The 20,412-nt window shown below is 44.1% G+C and overlaps 2 protein-coding genes across 7 annotated transcripts in view; one reads left to right on the top strand and one right to left on the bottom strand.

Annotated features, from left to right (window-relative positions):
- BCL9 (BCL9 transcription coactivator) overlaps positions 1–8,598 on the top strand; it is a 90,899-nt gene extending 82,301 nt beyond the window's left edge. For 3 of the 6 annotated variants that reach the window (XM_033197855.1, XM_033197854.1, XM_033197856.1), the window contains exons 8-10: positions 1,205–3,446; positions 4,653–4,913; positions 6,231–7,376. In XM_033197855.1, the coding sequence (XP_033053746.1) occupies positions 1,205–3,446; positions 4,653–4,913; positions 6,231–7,348 (3,621 nt within the window). In that variant the 3' untranslated portion in view covers positions 7,349–7,376. Of the gene's footprint in view, positions 1–1,204; positions 3,447–4,652; positions 4,914–6,230 lie in introns of all 6 variants that reach the window. The other 3 variants (XM_033197857.1, XM_033197858.1, XM_033197853.1) reach the window with 3 other exon arrangements.
- A 1,975-nt stretch (positions 8,599–10,573) lies between these two features.
- Positions 10,574–20,412, bottom strand: part of ACP6 (acid phosphatase 6, lysophosphatidic) — a 43,816-nt gene continuing 33,977 nt past the window's right edge. The window contains exon 10 of the mRNA XM_033197908.1: positions 10,574–11,004. Within this exon, the coding sequence (XP_033053799.1) occupies positions 10,965–11,004 (40 nt within the window). The 3' untranslated portion in view covers positions 10,574–10,964. The remainder of the gene's footprint in view (positions 11,005–20,412) is intronic.

Genomic DNA, 20,412 nt, shown 5'->3' with positions numbered 1-20,412 from the left:
GATATGTTTTCATGTATATGTAACACAAATTGTTCATATGCAGAGGTACACATAATTATTTGTTCACATATTTGCACACAGGTAAACATTCCAGAGAGTAGGTGAGGAGGTAAGAGCCTGAAGGGTTTGGAAATATGGACTGGATTAAGTGAACAAGTAGGAGCAAATGAACACGAAAAAAGGATCTGGAGAAAGGCCTTTGGTGAAAGGTCTCTGAGACAGAGTTTGTAGATCAAGCCCTTCTGTTTGTCAGTGCCCTCTTAGATTTCAGCAGTGCTATTGGTTTAGACCCAGAACATATACATCCCTCTTCCAAACATTCAAGGTGTCCATGTCAGCTATTGTAGGTGAGTGTGCTCCTACCCTGGACTTATATAGCATTGGTACTTAATAAATAATAATAAGGCAACCATCCAGCATGTTATAAAAGGGCAGTCTACTGTCTACTGGCAAGAACAGTTCAAGAGACACCATAAGCTAGATAGCCTCAGATTTCTCCACAGAATCTTCCTGTCTGCAGCTTATCTCACTACAGTTAATGTACAAAGTCTTATCAAGTATGGAATCAGTGATCACAAACCAAAAACAGAAACCGGAGATGTCAGACCCCCTGGAAACTCCAGGAGGGGAGCGCCTCAGTAGTCACCCTGCCAGAGGAGATGTTGAAATGGAGCAGCCTTACCCGCTTCCTCGGCTGGTAGAGTACAGAGCTGCAAGTGACTTACGCTTTCTCTTTCAGATGGCAACATCAGGCCTTTTGATTGACAATGAGAAGTCTATATACCCAGTTATACTTTCAGGGAAAAGAAAAAGGTGTTAGGTACAGCCTCCCACATACCAAGAAACTAATCTCTCTCTGAATCAGAAACACATAGTAGACATGTGATATCAAACCTGTTCCTCAAAATAGATACTGAAATGTATTCACTTTGGCAGAGTGGCTCTCCCCTGGCATACTTTTAAAGTTATTGAAACCTAATCTTCAGCACGGGAAAGAGGATGCCATTTGACAGTAAGTTTAAAAAAAAAAAAAAAAATCCAAATGTCTCCTTGCCCAAAAGAGGGTTGTACATGAGCAATTTCTACAGCCATTGTCAGTTAGATTTATGTGACTGGGTACAATTCCTTTATAACATATCTTGCGCTTTTAATTGTCCTTCTGTTCAGTTTACCAGTGATTTTTAAAATATTTGTTTGTCTTCAGAACACACAGATATCTGCCCTTCGGAATGATCCGAAACCTCTCCCACAACAGCCCCCAGCTCCAGCCAACCAGGACCAGAATTCTTCCCAGAATACCAGACTGCAGCCAACTCCACCCATTCCGGCACCAGCACCCAAGCCTGCCGCACCCCCACGTCCCCTGGACCGGGAGAGTCCTGGGGTAGAAAACAAACTGATTCCTTCTGTAGGAAGTCCTGCCAGCTCCACTCCACTGCCCCCAGATGGTACTGGGCCCAACTCAACACCCAACAATCGGGCAGTGACCCCCGTCTCCCAGGGGAGCAATAGCTCTTCAGCAGATCCCAAAGCCCCTCCGCCTCCACCAGTGTCCAGTGGCGAGCCCCCCACACTGGGAGAGAATCCTGATGGCCTATCTCAGGAGCAGCTGGAGCACCGGGAGCGCTCCTTACAAACTCTCAGAGATATCCAGCGCATGCTTTTTCCTGATGAGAAAGAATTCACAGGAGCACAAAGTGGGGGACCCCAGCAGAATCCTGGGGTATTAGATGGGCCTCAGAAAAAACCAGAAGGGCCAATACAGGCCATGATGGCCCAATCCCAAAGCCTAGGTAAGGGACCTGGGCCCCGGACAGACGTGGGAGCTCCATTTGGCCCTCAAGGACATAGAGATGTGCCCTTTTCTCCAGATGAAATGGTTCCACCTTCTCTGAACTCCCAGTCTGGGACCATAGGACCCGACCACCTTGACCATATGACTCCCGAGCAGATAGCGTGGCTGAAACTGCAGCAGGAGTTTTATGAAGAGAAGAGGAGGAAGCAGGAACAAGTGGTTGTCCAGCAATGTTCCCTCCAGGACATGATGGTCCATCAGCACGGGCCTCGGGGAGTGGTCCGAGGGCCCCCCCCTCCATACCAGATGACCCCTAGTGAAGGCTGGGCACCTGGGGGTGCAGAGCCATTTTCTGATGGTATCAACATGCCACATTCTCTGCCCCCGAGGGGCATGGCTCCCCACCCTAACATGCCAGGGAGCCAGATGCGCCTCCCTGGATTTGCAGGCATGATAAACTCTGAAATGGAAGGGCCAAATGTCCCCAACCCTGCATCTAGACCAGGTCTTTCTGGAGTCAGTTGGCCAGATGATGTGCCAAAAATCCCAGATGGTCGAAATTTCCCTCCTGGCCAGGGCGTCTTCAGCGGTCCCGGCCGAGGGGAACGCTTCCCAAACCCCCAAGGATTGTCTGAAGAGATGTTTCAGCAGCAGCTGGCAGAGAAACAGCTGGGTCTCCCCCCAGGGATGGCCATGGAAGGCATCAGGCCCAGCATGGAGATGAACAGGATGATTCCAGGCTCCCAGCGCCACATGGAGCCTGGGAATAACCCCATTTTCCCTCGAATACCAGTTGAGGGCCCTCTGAGTCCTTCTAGGGGTGACTTTCCAAAAGGAATGCCCCCACAGATGGGCCCTGGTCGGGAACTTGAGTTTGGGATGGTTCCTAGTGGGATGAAGGGAGATGTCAATCTAAATGTCAACATGGCATCCAACTCTCAGATGATACCTCAGAAGATGAGAGAGGCTGGGGCGGGCCCTGAGGAGATGCTAAAATTACGCCCAGGTGGCTCAGACATGCTGCCTGCTCAGCAGAAGATGGTGCCACTGCCATTTGGTGAGCACCCCCAGCAGGAGTATGGCATGGGTCCCAGACCATTCCTTCCCATGTCTCAGGGTCCAGGCAGCAACAGTGGCTTGCGGAATCTCAGAGAACCAACTGGGCCCGACCAAAGGACTAACAGCCGGCTCAGTCATATGCCACCACTACCTCTCAACCCTTCCAGTAACCCCACCAGCCTCAACATAGCTCCTCCAGTTCAGCGCGGCCTGGGGCGGAAGCCCCTGGATATATCTGTGGCAGGCAGCCAGGTGCATTCCCCAGGCATTAACCCTCTGAAGTCTCCCACGATGCACCAAGTCCAGTCACCAATGCTGGGCTCGCCCTCGGGGAACCTCAAGTCGCCCCAGACTCCATCGCAGCTGGCAGGCATGCTGGCGGGCCCAGCTGCTGCTGCTTCCATTAAGTCCCCCCCTGTTTTGGGGTCTGCTGCTGCTTCACCTGTCCACCTCAAGTCTCCATCACTTCCTGCCCCATCACCTGGATGGACCTCTTCTCCAAAACCTCCCCTTCAGAGTCCTGGGATCCCTCCAAACCATAAAGCACCCCTCACCATGGCCTCCCCAGCCATGCTGGGAAATGTAGAGTCAGGTCAGTATGCTTGCATCCTCACCGTTGCACCTTGTAGCTGGAGACGGCTAGAGCCTGATACAGTTCCTTTAAGAAAACTGGTGTCTTGAGTACACCTCTGGCAGTCCTTGTTGAAATGGCCGTATTTGTGGCAAGGTGCATAATCAGTGTTTCCATGGGGTTATGCAGAAGTGCCCAATCTCAGCAAAAAATATGTGTGTCAGAGGGAATGTTAAAAGGAAGAGGGGAAATGGGGAATATGTGTTGGGTTCCCAGAATAATTTACATTCGCACAATGAACAGATGCAATAAAATGTCTTAACAGTGGATGAATGTGGCTTCTTTAAATACTGGACCCACTGCAAGCGGCTGCCCTTGAATCGAGATTCTGGGTATAATCCTAAACAGAGACAGGGGAAGCTGCTGTAAGACTTGTGTGGTTCTTGTAAATACCTGTTGACCACAAAACCTTCTCCTTAGTAGACCACAGTTTTCACAGATCAGCTACAATTTAGGAGGATTTTCTTCCTGGGAGAATTTTCTTCCTTTCTTGCTGATGATGATGGTTTTGTGAGTGGGACTTGAGGTGGTCAGTGGAAGTAGCGCCAAGGTGTAAATACTAGGTTGGCGCTGTCTCCACCTGAGAAAGACTAGAATCAGAGCAAGATAGAAGATTTATCCTACCAAACTAAAGTGTCTCTCCGTGGAGTGGCAGTTCACTGAAGCAGTACAGTGGGACAGCCCCCTCGGACCTTTTTGGTTCAAACATCTTGGTTGTGGAAATTAATCAAGAATGCGTGTAGGGTGATGTCGTTAGTACCTGGGGCTATATCACTAGTCTGGCTTCATGGCATACTAATACCTGAGTCGAATTCTAAACTGTGATTGGCAAGGGAAAGAGATCCACTTATTTCACATTCTATTCAGTGAAATGGTTGTCTGTAAACCACATTTTCCCCAAGCTTGAACTAATATTTCTAACACATTCTGGTGTGTTTGTCTTCACATCTGCTGATCCGTCATGTCACCTCCATACCACGCCGCGGTCTCCCTCTGCACTCACACAGAGCTTGACTAGAAGATTGATGATTTGTGTCTGGGGTCTAATAACACTGTCCTGTTCATCTGTTTCATTCCTGGCCTTGCTAGTTCATAATCATAGGGCCCAATACCCTTCAAAAGGAATCTAATTCCCTGCCCGTTTTGTTTTATTTTGCTTCCTTTTAGGTGGCCCCCCACCTCCTACAGCCAGCCAGCCTGCCTCTGTGAATATCCCTGGAAGTCTTCCCTCTAGTACACCTTATACCATGCCTCCAGAGCCAACCCTTTCCCAGAACCCACTCTCTATTATGATGTCTCGAATGTCCAAGTTTGCAATGCCCAGTTCCACCCCGTTATACCATGATGCCATCAAGACTGTGGCCAGCTCAGATGACGACTCCCCTCCAGCTCGTTCTCCCAACTTGCCATCAATGAATAATATGCCAGGTAAGAAATCAGAAAGGCAGGTTGTGGAGTGAGTGCTAGACCAAAGAGAAACCTCTTGAAGCGTTTTCTCAATGGCTGTACACCTGAATAGGTGGAAGTTCAACAAGTAGAAAAAATCTTCCATCTAAGGTAGTTTCAGTAGAATGAAAGTGTCTTGACTAGAGGAAGATAATTTCTTATTAGCTTGATTCCTTATTTGTAAGAAAGCAGGTTTCTTTATAGTTCTGATGCTTCTGTGTACCTGGATGGTTTTGAGGGTTTTTGTTTTTTTCTCTTTGGGCCCTCATGTAGCAATATAGTGAGCCGTTTCTAACAGGCTGATTGGAATGTCTTTAGTTCTCAAGTACTTTTGTCTGGAAGAGCAGCCTCAAACCACAAGTAGCCACAGGATTTCAGACAGTGGAAAGCTCCTATTTCCTAGAAAAGCCTTTTTTTTTTTTTTTTTAAGGACTAGGGAGATAATAAAATCCTTCCCTTCCCTACACATTCGGTACACCTTCATTCCTTATACCCACCCCTCATCTCGACCCCTGCCACCTGACTAACAGAAAATGATCAGGATAGTGAAAGCGATCAGCAAAGAGACCATGAGTTTTCAGCCATGAGTTTCTGGTTCCAATTCTATTCTGATTGTTATGAATGCTATGTATTTATCAGTAACTCTAATTAACCAGGTTAGTACATGTACCAGGAAGAGCATAAGCCTCATACCACACTCGGTGATAATTCCACAGAGAGACCAAATACTTCAGTGTCCCAGGGACTGTATTAGAATATGTTACTTTCCTTTTCTATTAAAAGTTATTTCTTGAACATTTCATGTAATCTCGAGTTTTAAATGTTTTCTCTATAAGGCACTATAAAATAATGCCAAATGCCAATTAAAAATGACCTGTTGATAGTTTGTTATGATTCCTGATCATTGGGATTGTAGTACTGATTTCTCCAAAAGGACCGTACTTGAGTCATTCAGGCAAATTGTTTTCTTCTGTGTTAAATGTCTCCAGTGAGGAAGACGAAACTCATTTATGTGCTAATTTATAACTTTTCACACATGAGAATTTCTCCCTTGCTCTCTTCTACACACTCTTAAATCATACAGTTTAAGACTCAATAATATATTGTCCTGTAGAGCTCTTGGTTTGTATGTCCCCAGATGTATTATGATCTTATTGATGGCGGGGATTGTGTGTTGTATGTTTTCCCAGCATTGTACTATGTGCACTGGATGCACAATAATTTTTTTGTTAATTTATTATAGTTTTTCTGAGTTGATTTTTGGTTAAGTTGATTCCTTTGATATCTTTATTTTTCTAGGAATGGGCATTAATACACAGAATCCTCGAATTTCAGGTCCAAACCCCGTGGTTCCGATGCCAACCCTCAGCCCAATGGGAATGACCCAGCCACTTTCTCACTCCAATCAGATGCCCTCTCCAAATGCCATGGGACCCAACATACCTCCTCATGGGGTCCCAATGGGGCCTGGCTTGATGTCACACAATCCTATCATGGGGCATGGGTCCCAGGAGCCACCGATGGCACCTCAAGGACGGATGGGCTTCCCCCAGGGCTTCCCTCCAGTACAGTCTCCCCCACAGCAGGTTCCATTCCCTCACAATGGCCCCAGTGGGGGGCAGGGCAGCTTCCCAGGAGGGATGGGTTTCCCAGGAGAAGGCCCCCTTGGCCGTCCCAGCAACCTGCCCCAAAGTTCAGCAGATGCAGCACTTTGCAAGCCTGGAGGCCCTGGGGGTCCTGACTCCTTCACTGTCCTGGGGAACAGCATGCCTTCAGTGTTTACAGACCCAGATCTGCAGGAGGTCATCCGACCTGGAGCCACCGGAATTCCTGAGTTTGATCTGTCCCGCATTATTCCATCTGAGAAGCCCAGCCAGACGCTGCAATATTTCCCTCGAGGGGAAGTTCCAGGCCGTAAACAGCCCCAGGGTCCTGGACCTGGGTTTTCACACATGCAGGGGATGATGGGCGAACAAGCCCCCAGAATGGGACTAGCATTACCTGGCATGGGAGGTCCAGGGCCAGTGGGAACTCCAGACATCCCTCTTGGTACAGCTCCATCCATGCCAGGCCACAACCCCATGAGACCACCAGCCTTTCTCCAACAAGGCATGATGGGACCTCACCATCGGATGATGTCACCAGCACAATCTACAATGCCCGGCCAGCCCACCCTGATGAGCAACCCAGCCGCTGCCGTGGGCATGATTCCTGGCAAGGATCGGGGGCCTGCCGGGCTCTACACCCACCCTGGGCCCGTGGGCTCTCCAGGCATGATGATGTCCATGCAGGGCATGATGGGACCCCAACAGAACATCATGATCCCTCCGCAGATGAGGCCCCGGGGCATGGCTGCTGACGTGGGCATGGGTGGATTTAGCCAAGGACCTGGCAACCCAGGAAACATGATGTTTTAAGCTGCTAAGATTGGATGTGCCGATCCTTGTCAAGATGAGATTCCAGGTCCTGAGAGCTGCTTTGAGGGAGTTCCAGGAGTACTTACTATTGGTCATGCAATAGGAGAACAGAGACCCGAGGGCTGCTTTGGGGGAGGGGGGAACTTGAGAATGTATGGATTTACCTGAAAACAAATTATTCATTTAATCAACAGGTGTGTTTTTTTTAAGATTTATTTTTTAAAAATTATTTTTGTGGACTTGGGTATCCATGATGGCACCTACTTTTGGGAATCTGTAGCTGTGCTTTGAGAATTGCCATCGGTCATGTGTTGCACCGTTCTCTGTATGTTTACGTCCTTTGGACTGGCTTCTCCCAGGATTCTTTTCTGTTTTTGTTTTTTTGATTTGGGCTTTATTTTTTTTGTGTGTACTGTACTATATTGTAAAAGGGATTTTAGCAGAGACTTTAGTCTTTGGGGCAAGAGGAGAACAGGAATGCTGGGCTGTTTACTTTAGGTGGAGAATCCATCTTCAGACCTTTGGACTATTTTCTTTCAACTCCAGTGTATAGAAAAACCAAACAGCGACCTCAGAGCAGAGTATTAATGAAAAGCACAAAAAAAGGAACTAAGTTCAGCGAGGGGTGGGGGGAGGGGGGAGATTTTTCTTTTGAAAAAATAATGACTCTTAGGATATTTGTTTTTCAGTTCAAGTGCTCTTCAGCACTGTCTGTCTCCCAGTATACCAACCCACTGGCACATTTTTCTCGTTTTGTCTCTCCCATTTTGCTCTGTCTCCTCAGTTAAGTGTTTCCTTCCCTTGTGCCCCCCGCTGGTGACCCTCTGCTTCCTTCTCTCTTTCCCTTTGGCAGCTGCAATACACAGTGTTATTTTGGGGAAATAAATCTAGCAAAGCCTCGCCTTCCGTGCCGAGCGTCCTCCTGGCTCTGGGAGGGAGAGGTCTGTCCTTGGGATGCTCTCTGGTCTTTTTTTCCCCTAAGTCTTTCTCTTCCCCATCATACCCTTCCCTGCCCACCTTGTTTTCTGTTCTCCTTTTATTAGGAATTCCCAAGTGAATTTTATTAATGTGGGAGTGGAACAGATGCTAAAAGCTATCCAGGATTTTGTTTGTTTTAAATTTTGTGGTTCCTTCCCTTTCCTCCCCCTCCCATGCGTAAGACGTTCTGTGTAACCTCCATTAAATTTGGTACAAAACCACTCGCCAGAGCTGTGGTGTCAGAAAAATAAAATATATTGTTTCTTACAAAATTGAACTGCCTTTTTTGTTCATTTGGATTCCTGATTGTTTAGTACTGGGCATACCGGTTGCCATGTGACCCAGAGGCGTAAAGTCTTTGTATTGGAGTTGATCAATAAGGTGATAGCAAATAAAAGTACCTTCTCAAAGCATATTCCATGCTGTTAAGGAATAACTACTCATATAGGTTTATTCTGTACTGTTCCTATCTCAGTCATGAAATCCTAGTTATAAGCAGAAGAGCAACCCTGGTCCCATTGCTGAACTTTACCTCTAGGGCAATTAATGGTCTTCATTAGGAATGTTTGTGAGAGCCAGTTTAGTGGTATGAAGTAATTAAGAAGGCCAAAGGTTATATAGTTATTTGAATAAGCTATGAGGTGTCCCTGGGTCTTGTTAAGGTAGAATATTATTACCATACCTGCAAATTATGGGTTTCCACAGTCTGTGGGTTTCTGTGGTCCTTTCTGGCTCCCCACCTCCCCCTCATCTCCATCACCTCTGCTAACCCTGCTCAGTCGTTGTGCACAGTTCAGTTCTCACCACACACATCTTCAACAGATCAGTGTGTATCCTGCAAGTTATGTGTCTAATGGACTCGCTGTTGTGCTTCTGTGCAGTTAATTCTGTTCTGGTGTGTGTATTTCTTTTGAGTTGTAGTTGTTTTTAGCTCAGCAAGTGGGCGTCTGTGTGCGTGTTTGTTCTTAGGTGAGAGAATCTAATCGAGGAGCGGCAGGTGCAGAGTCATCTGCAGACAAACTTGGACAAATTGGGCTCTGCTGGTGTTTTCACAGTCTGAGCTTTTCTCTCTGACAATTGTTTTGGAGAGCCATTTTCTCTTCCTTTTCAGCAGCCCTGTCTTCTCAGTAACGCAAGTGTCCCAGACAACAGAAAATGTGGAGATGAACATTTGAGTGCCTACTCTACCAGTCGTCTCCACGCACTTTATCTTGCTGATTTTTAAGGGGCTCTATGATGTGAGTGGTAATGATCTCGTTTGCAGATGAGAAAACTGAGCTCACAAGTTTAAGAATTCTGATTCAATCTGGTGTATTGTGTTGGTGCTGGGTAGTGAAACTTTCATGTTGTAGAGAAATTAGGATAGTAAAATGAAGATTTTGTTTCACAAACTTAGCCATGTTTCTGGGTTCTCTGGTTTTAAAGTCTATAGATGAGAACAGACTGACAGCCAAGCATGGGCAGCACAAGATGAGAACCTGAAGGAAGGGCCCTACCTGGCATTTGCCCACTGGTCTGGCTTCTTGGGGCGCTCCCCTCCTTGGTGTACCCAAGTGTTGCAGTCACTAATGGTGTGTGGTCCTGTTGTTACTCTCACAGGCAGGGAGTCAAGGCATAAAAGGTACCCATAAAGCAGAGCAGGTACCCACTTAGAGGGCTAGCAAGAGACCGGTGGGTCTGGCTGCTGTGGGTAGCTGGATGTGTGACACTCCTCTCACAGCCCCCTGCTGGAGAATTTGCGGCAGTGCAGAGCAACTTCCCCACCTGGTTTTTAAAAATACCCCATCATACATCTTCCTTCACTTTATCAGCACATGCCGTTTCATCACGATCATCTCTGACAAGCCAAATTTAGGGTCTAAATACAACAATTTCTCATTTACTAAGATTGTTACAAAGTAAAATTACATTTAGACTGGATGCTACTGCATGGAGAACTGATATAAGATTTTTTAAAAAAATCAGTGAAAGAGTGATGAAGATGTTTCATATTAACACATCTTCTCTCCTTCCTCTCCTGAATTTTGGGACTGAATGGAGAAAATGCAGTAGTGACTTGTTCACTTCAGGATAAGTGGTGGAGTGTGTGTGACTCATAGCATTTTTTCTTAAGGACTAACTAGAAGTATGTAGCATTTTCCATGAAACAATGTAAAATAAAATACTTTTCTTTAGAAAAGATTCTACACTTATAAATGAAAACAGACGTAATTATAGGAGTCTTATGAAGGAGGCGGCATGAGAAAATAAATTGAAAACAATTTTACATATTTAAAGCTGCTTCTTATAAATGGATCCAACATTTCTCCCAGCCTCCCTGCGCTCTATAGTTCTTGATATTATCATCAAAATGCAACTGTGGTCATCAGGGCCAGCCTAATGGATGTGCCACCTGTGCAGTTGGACAGGACCCAGCTTGGTTTAATGCTCCACCATCACTGTTTGGAGTTCCTCATTATTGAATAGGGGCTCCACATTTCCATTTTGCCCTGGGTCCCACAGATTGCTTAGCCAGGCTGTTGTAAACAGAAATCACAACAGCTCCACAGAGGTGCTGCGACCCCAGTCTCCATATTTATTCTTGCTGCTTAACAGGTGGCCAGGATACTTGCTGTGTTCCGCTTAAACTGTCTACACTTCAGTCATTTCCCTTTCCTTTTCTGAGTAATTTCAAGGTGCTGAAAGGAGAGGGAAGTTGCATTTTAACCCAAGGAATCATTTATTTAGCAAATATTTATAGTGCACTTACTGTGTATCAAGAACTATGCAAAGGCTGGGATGTGGAAACAGGTGTGTAAACCAGTTACTGCGATACAGTGATTGCTACAGTGAAGGTATGGACAGGATGCAATGGGCCAGAAAGGAAAATTCAATGAATGCTCAAAGGAAAGGTGATTTTTTTGAACTGACTCTTAAAGGAGAGAGCATTCCTGGAGGATGGTGGTGAGCATTGAAGCAGAGGAAATGGGAACAGCAAGGGCCTGCTGATGGGATGGCCTCTTTAAGGGAGGAAGAAATAAAGAAGTAAGAAATAAGCCTAGGCCGGGCGCGGTGGCTCACGTCTGTAATCCCAGCACTTTGGGAGGCCGAGGTGGGCGGGTCACGAGGTCAGGAGATCGAGACCATCCTGGCTAACATGGTGAAACCCCGACTCTACTAAAAATACAAAAAATTAGCCGGGCGTGGTGGCAGGAGGCTGAGGTAGGAGAATGGCCAGAACCCAGGAGGCAGTGCTTGCAGTAAGCCGAGATTGCGTCACTGCACCGCAGCCTGGGCAACAGAGTGAGACTCCATCTCAAAAAAAAAAAAAAAAAAAAAATAATAATAATAATAAAATAAGCCTAGAGAGAGAGTGGGTCACAGAGAGCCCAGTGTGGCCCACTAAAGAGTTTGAACTTTGAAGTTTTAAGCAAGGGATCAGGTAATCAGATTGGCTGGGATGTGGAAGATAGGCTGGGCGCGGGGTGAGAGAACCACAGGAAGATCACTTGGAAAAATTTGCTTATTCTACAAAATCCTTAGACTCATCTCTTTTGCTTTAAATAACATTAAATTGTATTATATTTCCCATGCTGTTTAAACAACTTGAGCCTCACTGCCACTTTCTTTTCTCTAACTCGACCTGTAATTTTTTTCAAAGTCACAAACCCTTACTAAGAAAAGTCATGAAGTCCTAATTTGGTGGCAAGATTTTAATAACACATTTAAAGCAATAAGTGTATAAAGCACAAAACCAGTGGGTGGCCAAACATTTCCTATTGGAGGGAGCTAAATCATAAAAATAATGTTAAAAGGAAGGTATGCCATGATGATTGTAATAGAAGTTGTCTCTATTTAACATGGCTTCTTATCTGCGTTACTGTTAAACAGACACGAATCTATTTTCTGCCTATAGGTGACCCCACTTCAGCTGTTAACTTTCTGTCTCAGTGCTTAATTGTGCTTGGTAATCAATACTGTCAGAGGAAGACGGTGAGTATATGTATGACGATAGAAAGAGAAAATAAAGAGAAGAATCAGAAATTATTTCCTCATACATAAAGCATGGGAAAATTCAGTTATTTCACCAAACACGAAAGAACTCAGATTTCTCTTGCAAATACCCGCTTAGTGTCCCCAAACAATTATGTGGGTACCCTGGGGTTCCAAAGAACAGGAAAAAGAAACCCAGCCCTAGGAAATTGCATGTCTTCACTGGGGCCGGCTGGGCGTGTTGCTGTCTGGTTCTGGGTGGTTGGGTTTCTCATACCTCACCAGCTGCACCTAGACCAGCAACCCCCCTCATGAGGGGCTGACTCGCAGTTCTGTGCTAGCCACACTCTTTCGTTCTCCAGAGGCTGGAGCCAGGGTCAAGGGCAGAAACAGCTTACAAATCTCAGTTATATCCAAGTGTCCAATTAATTAGTGTTGAGAGTGAATTTAAGTTTTCAATAATTTTTTTGTTTGTTTGTTTTCTACAGCCAAAGTTCTTTTTATTAAAGACCCCGGGAGCTCATGTTTGTTTCTTATCTTTACCAAGCTTCCAGGAGCTTTCATTCTCCTCACTTCCCACATAGAAGCTCAACAGCTACCCCGTGAGCTGTTTTCCCTGGAGACTCCTGCCCATCCCCATGAATCAATCTGTGATCTAAGGCCACGCTTTTGACGGTGCTTTACGAGCTCTGGAGTACTGGCTTCTGGCTGCTCGGTTCTCAACATCAGATGAAGACAAGGGCTGGGCCTGGCACCTTGCTAGAAACTGAGTCATTGTTATTGGGTTCAGTCAAAATGTATTTGATGACAGGGGATGGTGGATTACTGTGATTTATTTTATTCTCTAAACTGCAGAAGGTCTCCTGGGCTTTGGTAAAGTTCTCTAGGATAGCTGTGAGTAGTCGAGCTATTGAAAACTTTTATACACACATATACACATACGGATTTACTTATACACGTGTATATGTACCTTTAATATGTGAAAGTGTGTAAATAATTAAATGCCAGTTTTGAAATATCAACATTGCAATGAAGAGTAGTTTGTTTTTTCCTTGTCAATGAGGCTGGAGAAGCCCTAGAATTGTCTTCATTCCTGTTATGCTCGGTACCTGCAAGGCCTTTAAAATAAAATCATCATTATTTACAAGTGTGATAATACCAATGAGAAATACAAGGACCACTCCCATACGAAGGATGAGCCAGGCCTAGGACAGAATTATCTGACAGGCACCTCAAACTTAACATGTCTTAAACTTAACCTCTGAATTTCTCTCACATCTTATCTCCATACCCTACATCCCCATCACAGTAAATGACATGTCCAGCCCCTAGTTTTCATGTCAGACACCTGGGAATCATTCCTAATTCTTTACTCCTCATGTAAAACCATCAGCAAATCCTTTCATGCCAATTTCCAAAACATACCTTAAATCCATGCACTTTTTTTCATCACTCTGGAGGAAGTTACTATCTTTCACCTCATTTATTACGTGGTTTTCTTTTTCTTTTTTAACCAGTGTTTTCACTCTAGCTCTTCAGTCTATTCTCCACGATATAAACAAAGTAACCTTAAAAAGTATGAATTGGCTGGGCGCTGTGGCTCATGTCTATAATCCCTGCACTTTGGGAGGCCAAGGCGGGTGGATCACGTGGTCAAGATATTGAGACCATCCTGGCCAACACGGTGAAACCCTGTCCCTACTAAAAATACAAAACTTAGCCAGATGTGGTGGCACGCACCAGTAGTCCCAGCTACTCAGGAGGCTGAGGCAGGAGAATTGCTTGAACCCAGGAGGTGGAGGCTGCAGTGAGCCAGAGACTCTGTCTTACAAAAAAAAAAAAAAAAAATATATATATATATATATATATATGAATCACACCACTTTCTTCCTTAAGAACCTTTCATGGCTTCCTAATGTAATTACTATGAAACCCAAGATTTTTGGCAGGCCTGCCAGGCCCCAGTGCCTCTCCAGTTTCGCTTCATGCCCTTCTCGCGCCACCCACTATGCTCCAGCCAAACCATGCTAATTTCAGTATCTCCAGAGTGCCAAGGCCTTCTTGCCACAGGACCTTACCCACACCAGTTCCTTGGAATGGCATACTTGACTCCAGGCTTTCCCAATGGCTGGCTTCTCCATGCCCCTTAGGTGTCTCAGCTTGTTTGTCATCTCCTCAGAGAGGTCTTCTCTGAGTACCCTGTCAAATACCTACCTATCCCCAACACACATACACACACACCCCATCATTTTGTATCACAACCCCGTTTGTATCCGTCATAGCAATTATGTATTTTATCTTGCCCACTGTGTGAAGTCAGGAACCAAATTTTTCTTGCTCATCATTTGTTCAGCAGCATCTGGCACAGTGCCTGCACTCTATCAAAGATCAGTAAATAGCTGTTAAATAAGTGAGAGGGAAGAAGGATCTGTATGAGCTTGGGTGGCCAGGAGAGATTTCATGCTGGTTGTGGTACATGAGGTGGACCCTATAATGAGGCTGGGGGTGGAGGACATACAGGCGACAACAGGAATGAGGAAATGGCAGTGGGAATGGACGGATAAAGAAAAGCAGGCCAGATGACAGTGAAGGGAACAGCTTAAACAAAATTGATCATGTGCATAATAGAATGTGAAACTGAAAAGGGAGGGAAGAATGAATAGCCCCAAAAGCCAAGAAAAGGAATTTCATCTTGATATGAGAAGCAACAAGGACCCACTCTTTGGTCTTAGAGACTTACATACTAAGTATTTTATCAAATGAGTCTGGCAGGGGCAAGCAGGATGGATTGAAGCAAGGACAGGCTGGAATTGCTGACTGGAAGCACACAGGTATTCTGGGGTTGAGGAGGTGAGGTTCCTGGCGATGCAATGGAGAGTAAAGGGAGAAGCAAAGAGAGCTGTGAAGGAAGAACCCCCAAGACTTCGTTGGATAATGGGGGCAATCATGGAGATATTGGAGAAGAGGCAGAAATCAAACATGAGGTGGTGATTTTGAGACTGAGAAGCTGAAAGAAAGGTAGAATTGTGTTGGAAGGGGCCACCCTACTGCCCTACAGCATCCCTGACAGGTGGCCAGCACCTCCACTTGAGCCATCCGATAATGGGAGGTCATTCTACTGAACGTCATTAGCACTAATATTTAGAAAATTCTGCTGCCTAATGAATCAGGCTTCTTTTAGCTTTTTGCCCATTCATCCCAATTCTGACTATAGGAGTAAATGCAGAGTAACAGCAGTCCTTCTTTCTCATCCCAGCCCTTCAGAGAGTTGAAAACAATTATTACTTCCCTCCTAATTTTCTTTTCCTAAGCTAAATGCCCTGGTCCATCAATCAAGACCAATGAGATGAGGTTCCCTAACTGCCCTCATAGTTTTATCTTGTTTTATCACAGTTTACACATACCTCAGAAGAAGAAATAAAGTGTTTGGTGCCCCAGTACTATCTGATCAGCAGAGAACACAGTGAGACTATTACTTTCTTTTATCTGAGCATAGTTTCACTAATAGGCAAAAGTTTCTTTTATCTTTTTTTTTTTTTTTAACTGCTATGGAGTTATATTGGAATTTTAGGAAATGAAAGCCTCAAGATCTTTTTCATGTAAAAAAAGTCATCACCCCTAATTCTGTATATTATTTTGCTTATTTAAATCCTATATTCAGAATTCTAGTTATTCCTATTTAATTTCAATATTCATTCTGATCTGTTGTTCCACAATCTTAAAGTCCTTAGAAACTTATTCTAACAATCTTTATATTGGTTCTAATTTTTCTGTCAAAAGCAAAGCTAGTAATATTTTCATCAGAGTGATACAAGGACCCAGGATAAAGACCTGGAGCTCATAATTGAGGTGCTTTTATCACCCATTTTTAAAAATTGCAGTAAAAAATACATAGCAAAAAACTGACCATTTAAACCATTTTTAAGTATACATTAATGTGCTGTGGCATTAAGTACATTCACATTGTTGCACAATCATCATCGCCAGCCATCTCCATAACCTTTTCATCATGTAAAATTCTGACTTTGTACCCATTGAACAATAACTTCTCATTTCTCCCTCTGAAGTTTTTGAAGAATTGCCTTACTGTTGTCCATAAGGGCTGCACCATTTTGCATTCCCACTAGGAATGTATGAGGGTTCCAATTTCTCTACATTCTTGTCAACATTTATTATTTTTGTTTGTTTTCTTATTGTGGTTTTGGTTTGCATTTCCCTGATGAGTGACATTGAGCATCTTTTCATGTGCTTATCGGCCATTTGTGTATTTTCCATGGAGAAATGTGTATTCAAGTCCTTGGCCTGTTTTTTGATGAGGATTTTTGGTGGTGGTTGTGTTGGAGTTCTTTTTATCTTCTGGATATTAATTCCTCATCAGATAAATGATTTTCAAATATTTTCTCCCATTCCATGGACTATCTTTTCACTCTGTTGATTGTGTCCTTTGATGCCTAAAAGTTTTTTTTTTTTTTTTAATTTTGATAAAATCTAACATATCTATATTTTCTTTCCTTGCCTGGGATTTTGGTATCATATCCAAGAAATCATTGTGAAATACAATATCATAAAGCTTTTCCCCTGTGTTGTCTTCTAAGACTTTATAGTTACAGCTAATCTTTAGAGTGACATCAATTCAGTAATTTTTAAATGTTTTAAATATACTTGTATAATCACTTATAATTCTACCTATTATCATCTAGCTCTCATTCTCCATCTACCTATTGAGTAATTGGCTCTTTGATTGACTCATCAGTCTCTACAAGGCTAGGAACCGTGGATGCCGCAGTGAACTGGTCAGGAGTGGTCCCACCCTGAGCTCATCAAACCCAGAGTCTATTGAAGATGTTAAACACTGAATAAGCGACTACAAGCACAGTCATGGCATGAAAGAAAAGGAAGCTGCCCACATTGAAGACAGGGAAATGCAACCTAAAAGATTTTATCAAATTTCCTGAGAATCATCTATCTACTGGTCTGTTAACCCAAAGGAGAAAGGAAATAGTTCAGCCAAGTACTGATTCCTAGTGATGATTGCTGCTTTCTTTCCTAAGTGCTCACAGACTTTTCCTTTGTTTAAAGGTATACTCTAGAACAAGGAGCTCTCCGGTCTTTACATTCTGGAGTCTATCATTTTATGGGTTTTAAAAACTAGGGCCACATTTGCCTTTGTATTTTGGTTCTTTGAGACTAGAAATCTGACAGTATCTTCATTTCTCATAGATTACTGTCTGAAGTGACATCTATAAGTTAACTTTATTTACCCCAGGGTATTACCTACCAAATAGGAAGATCTGAACTCACTGAAATCAACCAGGTGCTGTCCTCACCTCTCTAAGGTTTCAATTCCTCCCAGCAATCTTGGGCCATTTGTGGCTTAAAGGTAGATTCTCTTGTTAGGAAAGACTTACTAGGAAAGAGAGGGACTTGGATTTAACTACTTTCATTTTTCTCTCTCTCCTCTATTAAATCTTCTCCCCCAGATGCTGAGCCTGTCTTTTACTTCTTCATTACTTTTTTTCTCAGAATACAGCTTAAGAGCCCTTAGCTTCCCCTTCCTGTCCCAATCTTGCCCAAGCTTCTGGTATTATCATGAGTAAAAATTGGGGAAGCTGGGGAGAAGTCCTTGTTGGGGGTTGAGAGAGTGTTGAGTATGAAGTGATGAAGTGGTGTCTATGTGTGGACAGTTGGAAATTAGGGACAGCGGTGAGTGAGCAGTTTGGACTAGCTATGGAGATGTGAATTCCTCCGCATGGAGATGAACATAGATTATTTCTCTATAGGAGTGACAGAATAGAGCGCCAAGTGGAGGGCCAAGAACTCAGTCATGAGGGATTGGCACAGTCCACAGGCAGGAAGAAGTTCCAGCAAAAGAAACCGAAACTCACGGAATAGGAAGAAAACAGAAATTATCTAGTCCACTTCTCCCATCTAACTGATGAGGAAATGGTTGTCCAGATAAAAATGAATCAGTGACTAAGGCAGCTATGAAAGTATAGAGTTGCATAAGTCCTGAGGGGTTGGGGGAGTGGCTTTCAAGAAATAGGAGGTGGTCCACAGGGCCAAATACTTCTGATCAATCAAAAAAGGTGAGGGCACTAAGGATGGTACTTGAAATTGATTAATGTATTGGTCTCCCAGAGTGTAGCTGTGGTAAAGCAGAAGAGAAACCTAAGCATGCGGGGGAAAGGGTGTAAGTGTGAAAGAGGCGAAGAGATACTGAGTTATACATGCTCAGTAGGTTTGGCAGTACCAGGCAAGAGAAATAGGATGGTTAGGTAGAAGAAAAATATAAATAAGTGAAGTTTAAGACAATGGAAATACTACTAATTTAAGACAGAAAAGAAGGAACCAATTGAGTGGGAAGGATTGAGGACAAAAAAGAAGTCCTACCATCCTTGGCAGGAAGATCACAAGAAGCAGGACACGAACTGAAGCACAGGTAGCGGTAAACTTTGGGGAAAGAAAGATACCAGAAGTGAAAGGAGAAAGGTGCCACGTGTGATGAAGCAGGTAAAGCAAAGAGACAAAGGGACACATCCCAGAAGCTAGACGTGCAGATATGGAAGGAAAACCATGCTGATCCTCAGGTCAAAGGTGAAAACTTGAGTCCTGCCTCTGCTTCTCCCTGGATATTTGACTTTGATCTCTTTGAGCTGGCTGCTTCACCTTTGGATGTCATAGGCTTTTTGTGAAACTGGTATCAGATAACGTGTGTATGCCTAATATGAGTTATCAGAGCATTTTTGAGAGATGGCTTAGGCTGTAATGCAAAACGATATGAAATGGCTGCTCTGGTGAGTAAATTAGAAAGCTCACAAGATACACCAGCTGGGCTTAGTAAGAGGGTTCTAGCTGGAGCAGAAAATCGTGATTCTTCTTTCAGAAGGGACACCCAGGGACCCCTCTTGCTGCCCTCCTGGGCACTGAAAGGTAGCACAGAAAAGCCATAGGGAAAGAAGCAGCACAGTGGAAATTCCACGATGGGATGGTGGTGGCCACAGCAGGAAGGCGTTTTCAAGAGCTGCTAATCCCTGGAGTCCCCAAGCCCAGCTAGCCCAAGGTGGGGATAACAGCAACACTGGGGTCACCAGATTCTCAAGCACATCTCTCCTCCTGCTTTTAAGGTTCAGAATCATCTAATTAGAGGACCAAACTCCATCCCTGACCACATGAAAAGCAAAATGAGGCCTGACTCTGACTCAAACTGTTCACAGGGAATGAAGGATGCTGTGGAATCCTGGAACTTCAGATTCTCATGGTAGGCAGGGACTGGCCCGTGTGTGACCCTCTACAATACTTTGGCTAAATGCCAGTGTAAGCTTATAATCCTCTAGTAAAAGAACCCTCTAAGGTAGCCCAATTCATTCACGGTCAGCTCTGATTATTTCAAAGATTTTCCTTATGTTGATCTCAAGTCTATACATCCCTGCAACTTATACAATACTGTTCTGCGTGTGGTCCTCAGTGCCCACATAAATCAAATATTTGATATGCCCTCTGTCTCTTTGATCCCTCTCTCGATGGTCTTTCTCCAATTGACAAGCTTGTCTAGCTCTGCTATCAAGTCTGGCTCTCAGATCTGAGCACAGTTCCCTGGCTGTGCTCTGAATTATACAGGATGGAACATCACTTCCTTCATTCTGTTGATAAGCCTGTATATCTTTATTTGTGCAAAAGGACTCTAATATAGCATCTCCCTCATGGAATTATCCTAGGAATCACATAGATGACGTATGGAAAGTACTTCCTGATATGAAAAGTGTTATACAAAGATAAGGCATTGCCAGGATAGCCATTGCACATTTAGGACTTTAAGGAACACTTCATACTATTGATTCACACAGAACAAACCCCTCTTCAGCTGTGGGCAACTGACTTTGAGGACTCAAGATCAGAACTCTGCATTTGTCTCCATTAAGTTTCATCTTAAAATATTTGGCCTAGGATCTAAAACTGGTATCAGCACAAACATATCTAAGACATCTATCATTTATTCAGTCATTCAGTTAGTCATCCAGTGATTTTCCCCAGTTTTATGTCTTCAGTAAATGTGACCAGTCTGTACCCTGTATCTTCACTCAGCTGTATTTTATGTAAATCTTTGAAAAAAATGT

Source organism: Trachypithecus francoisi, unplaced genomic scaffold (assembly GCF_009764315.1).
Source record: "Trachypithecus francoisi isolate TF-2019V2 unplaced genomic scaffold, Tfra_2.0 Lachesis_group5, whole genome shotgun sequence".
Taxonomy (NCBI): Eukaryota; Metazoa; Chordata; class Mammalia; order Primates; family Cercopithecidae; genus Trachypithecus; species Trachypithecus francoisi.
Note: the sequence above shows the minus strand (reverse complement) of the source record. Positions and strands in the feature narration are given on the sequence as shown.